Below are 5,240 nucleotides of genomic sequence, written 5' to 3'. Positions count from 1 at the left end.
GATACATCTGGTTAGGTTGAGTTTTACTCTTAATAAGTCTAACGTGTGCATTGTGGAGGGTATGATATCCAGTTGTAGTACCTTTGGAGGACTTACTTACGTGAGAGGAACTGTGATGGCCGCGGTTTGGGGGGTTGGGGGGGAGGGGGGCTAACCCCTAGAAACTCTCATGATCGGTTATTGTGAGCATGACCTTTAACGCTCAACCCGCTTTGCTCAATAGATAAAGACATATTGTGTGTGTTTTCGTCAATACCTGATTAAAGGAGCCTAATTCAAGGCCTAGTTTATTATGTTCCTCAGGTGGCGATGAACTCACTAAGGAAAGGTTCAAAGCCGAAAGCTACATCTCCCGAATTCACGATACGAAAAGTTGTCTAACCTATATTTTTTTTGTGATTTATTATTTTATTTATTAATTTTGAGTTTTCAATCAATATTGCCTTTTGGAGGGGAGGGGACTGTTGGATATTTTGTTAGAGAAAAAACAATTTTTCCTTCATGAATAGTCCTATATGAAATAGTGTTATAAATATAATTAAAACGTGCGTAACAACTATACATTATGTGGAACGTTACGAAAATTTATATCGAACGTTACCGTATTAATTGTAGGAATTATTATGGCTTTCTCAACCCTATATATATACACCTCTTATTCACTTTCGGAAAAAGTACATAAACAATTCTCTCTTCTTCCTCTTCTCTCCTCTGCATATTAATTTTGTTCATATGTTGGTGTTATTTTTGGGCAACTGTTCTTCGTCTGAGCTAAAGCTCTGTTCTCTCGCTCGAGTACAGAGGCCGACCACTTCCGAGGGTTTTTACCGTTAGGGGAGAGAGGATCATCTACGCCAGGATGATTGGCGGGTCCTCAATTTTCTAGGGCAATGTTTACACGGCTGCTTCCGATCAGACCAAACTTTCTTATTATTTTATTTCGGATTTATTCTACATGCTATAACCTTTGATCTAATAACTTTCTAACAATTTTAGTATTAAATTATTTCTAAAAATCTTAGTACTAATTATTTGGTTATATGATAATTGATTTGTAAAATTTATTTCTAATTTTGGTATTTATTAATCATGGAATTACTATTTTTAAAAACTTTGTTATCAATTAATAACAAAATTATTAATAAATTCATCATAATTAGAAAAATGGGATTATGATCTAAATTTGAAATTTTAGTTACAAATATATTTTAAAAAACTAAAAATTTGAATTCTAAAAAATTTAATTTACTAGAATGCAAAATTTGATATAATTTAAGTATTAAACCATTTGAAATTGAAAGTGGAGGTTGTCAAGAAACTCATTGAGATTGAGGGATGATGGAAGAGGATGGTGGTGAAAAGCTGATGGGGATTTTTTCAGAATCATTTTCGACAATATTTCTATTTTTTGACAGCAAAGATTTTTTTGGTTAGTTTATCATCAAAGAGGAAATTATGGTATAATTCCAGAGAGATTTTGGGGATTACGTGATTGATGAGTATGATAGGAGAGAGAAAACGGTTGAGATTGGATTCATATTGGTAATTGATTGATCGTATTGGAGAGATTTATAATAGGAGAGAGATTGGATGGGTTATTTAAAACGGATGGTTTAGATTTTTTATAGATTTAAATTATTTTGTGCTAGGAAGATGGACAGAGAGGATTTAGGACACATGAAGTTTTTATTTGAGAAGAGAAGTGATGATGTGGCAAGCTCTAGGAGGGTTTGTGGCAAAGGGTTTTGGTTTAAGGTATATATATATATAGTAACAGATGTTTGGAACCTTTCCATAAATCTCATATGTGTTCTATCCTCACAAAAGACTCCATTAGTATCCTCTATTTTAACAGTTTGTATTTTGCTTCAATCAACTATGTCATCCTCTATCTCACTATTCTAACGAATGGTATATTTTAAATCATGTAATTGATTGCTCTTAGTTAATTTTTTTACTGCCAATATTATGCCTATTGTGACCCAACAAATATAAAGTCACGCATCCCGGGATTGTGGCCAAACATTTTACTTCGTATATTTGGATAATGGAATCCGATGGTAAATTGTGAAAACTTTTTACTGACGTTTATTTATGTAACTAAGCCGTACAGGCAGATCAAATGTTATTGAGGTAAGCACATGATTTCCTCCACAAACAGATAACTTTGTTTCATTACTTACTTTCTTAATCTCCTACTAACCTTAAATAATTTACCTAATATCATAAGGGTGACATAAACTATATCAAAGTATTTACATTTTTGTCTAATACTTATGGTTGCTTCTTTTGTAGACAGCAAGACGAAAAATAATTGGTGGAGCCACCTACTAACTCTAAGCAAAGTCAATCCTCGAGATATGAAAAGCTTTTAAGTCAGCTGGATGCTTGCCAACAAAGCCACATTATCTGGATCTCTAGAAGATAATATAGAAAAAATGTGGGTCAAAATCTTTGTCATAGATTTCGTCAACCCTCACCATCAGTTTTCATGATTAAAGTAGTACTTTTTCCCCGTATAAGTTTAGACTAATAAGTCTTGCTTAGAGCTAAATTAGAATATATAGACTCATGGTATATTCTAAGCTAAGTTCAAGTGAGTTAAATGAAGAAGTTCATAAATGAGGAATTTAAACAGAGATTTCATGGATAAGATAAGATAGATAATAATCACCACTCAGTAACCAAAAATAGCAAGAGCAATTATATAAATTTGACCCCAAAGGAAAGAACTTGTTAGCCCCACTTTTTTTTTCTGATAAAATAAATATCAATCACCACTTCTTATTCCCTAATGAGGAATTGCAAGTGGAAGAAGTATTCCAGGTCATGAGATGAGATCAACCCAAAAGAAATTCAGGGGATACTCGTGACTCTTTTAACTCTGAAGCTTGTGGGCGAAAAACAAGCCATCGTTTGCTTTCTTCCGTGAGCATACTTGTTTTAAGCGCAGCCCCTTTTTTTTTGAATCACATGTTTGTGTGCTTGCGCAAGAAAGCTATTTGCAACTTGCTCATGAATTCCACATTCTTCAAAGATCACACTTTGTCTGGAACAAGTAAGGCTGAGCAATGTTCGGTGCAAACCGAGTAAACCGACCGAACCGGTCAAATTTCTGACGGTTCGGTTTTAAGTTTTATAAAAACTTCGATTCAGGACTATTTTAGAATATTTAAAACCAAAATAACCAAACCAATCGCTCTCAATGTAATTGTCTAAAAGTTACGCTCTTTCTAGATGAATAGATAATTTATACTAATATTTGTACATATCTTAATTGATAAAAGTTCGATTTTTAGTTTCTAAAGTAACTGATTTGATGAATTTTCTCTTCAACTTGGGATATAAAATGAGCGAAAAGTTTGAAGGATTAATAGTCTTGTTTTTTAGCCAAAAATTTTTCTGACTCGGTATGATTAGGCCCAAACCGAATAAACCGCACCGAACCGATTTGATTCGGTTTGATTTCAAATCTAGCTCGGTATGGTTCAGTTTGATAAAAAAAAACAGTCAAGACCGACCTAACAAGACCTTTGCTCCCCCCTACCAATATGAAATAGAATAACGATCATCCATATTAGTAAATAGGATCTCAATCCAAAGAAACGAATCGTATTAGAACTATCTGCATGCCAGAGGGTGGTTCCGAGCTACTTAGGGAGTGACGATATCTCCAAAATAACCCAACATCTCATGTATCGTGCAGAACAGTCTGTTCACTTGCTGGTAGTTCTGATAGGAGTACGTATTCTATCAAAATGTCTGCATTGTGTGAGGTGCCCCGATGCAAACAAGAGGAGATAAGGGGCACTTTGGGTATTCCACAATCCCCTCAGTTGTGTTAGATATCGCACCATATGAGACGCTCTGATAAAATTCTTACCCCTTCATAACGGACTCAAAACAAAAATATATCCCATTTGATGTATTTTCCAATTGCTTCATCCATTATCTATCTGAGCCTACGTATTCCCTATACGTACTTCCATTTAGATCTATCAACATTATGCCCTAGTTGCTGACTGAGGAACTCAGTGGTCTTCGTAGTACATGCACAACCAACCATTGAGGCTAGTGATGATCTTTAGAGATACCAACAAATAAGTGAGTAAAGGCACCGCCAAAAGATGCATCCAAAGCAAAACAAAGAGAAAGAGGGATGAAAAAAAAAAAAAAAGCCCATCCCATTATGAGCATCACCAATTTTTGGAGCCTCACAATTAAAGAAATAAGCTAGTGTTTATCCCTCCTGATTTTTTTTCAAAAGGGAGGGTCTCGTCGCTAAACAAAGCGCAGGGTTAGGAGCCTGTCCTTATCCTCTCCTCCTCTTTCTTCTGTGGCGTAAAGGCTGGTATGCGTGACGCACGCACCGCCCTCCTCTTGGGCCCCACCACCATTGATCGTTAATTAAAATCTGAATCAAAACATAAACCAATCTTTCTTCACACAAAGTAATGGTACTTGAGCTCACCCATTGGCCCAAACCCACGTGAAATTGCACAAAAGCAAAGATCAAATCACTAGTTTCGAGAAATTAAGAAATGCCATTATCCCCTAACATCCAAGGCCTCTTAACTGTTCGCTATCTCATCAATATCAATATCAATAGAATAGAGAAATGATGGTCAAAATTAATCTCTCTTAACTGTTCCCTATCTCATCAATAGAATAGAGAAATATAGAGAAATGATGGTCAAATTAATATATACATATACAACAAATGCATCAACAAATCAAAAGCAAATCGCACGGAAGAACCTTATCTCTCCTGTATCAACTCTTTGATAAAATTAGGTATTTACACACAAATATCATAGAAAGAGTGAAGAAGCCTGTCTATAGAGAATAGGATTGACTAGCAAGGCACTCGACGAAATGAAAAGAAAAAAAACGAAGCCCATGATCAACCATTTCCTGAAATAGGCGAGCAAATAAAAGCATGGGAAGAAGCTAAAACTCATTGTAGTAGCCAGAAACCCTAGAAAGGGGTTTTGGGTATTACAAGTATCTGAACAATTGTGCCATTATCGGTCGATTGGCTCAGTTCGGTCTTGGACAGCGAGGCGCTCTGATACGTCGGCGAGAGACTTGAGGTTGCATTTGATGAGGGCTTCGACGAAGAAGCACGTCTCGTCCTTGGTGTTGCCATCGGGGACATCCACCACGAACGATTCGATCACCAGCGTGCCTGGTCGCCCATCAATGCATTCGGGGTGTAAGGTTATGATTGATGAATAGTT

The 5,240-nt window shown here is 35.9% G+C and overlaps 1 protein-coding gene across 1 annotated transcript in view; it reads right to left on the bottom strand.

The window, feature by feature from the left end:
* LOC109839038 (abscisic acid receptor PYL8-like) overlaps positions 4,683 to 5,240 on the bottom strand; it is a 1,899-nt gene continuing 1,341 nt past the window's right edge. The window contains exon 4 of the mRNA XM_020407470.1: positions 4,683 to 5,240. Within this exon, the coding sequence (XP_020263059.1) occupies positions 5,025 to 5,240 (216 nt within the window). The 3' untranslated portion in view covers positions 4,683 to 5,024.

This window comes from Asparagus officinalis, chromosome 1 (genome assembly GCF_001876935.1).
Source record: "Asparagus officinalis chromosome 1, Aspof.V1, whole genome shotgun sequence".
Classification (NCBI taxonomy): Eukaryota; Viridiplantae; Streptophyta; class Magnoliopsida; order Asparagales; family Asparagaceae; genus Asparagus; species Asparagus officinalis.
The sequence above is the reverse complement of the archived record's forward strand: the minus strand, read 5'-3'. Positions and strand labels throughout refer to the sequence as shown.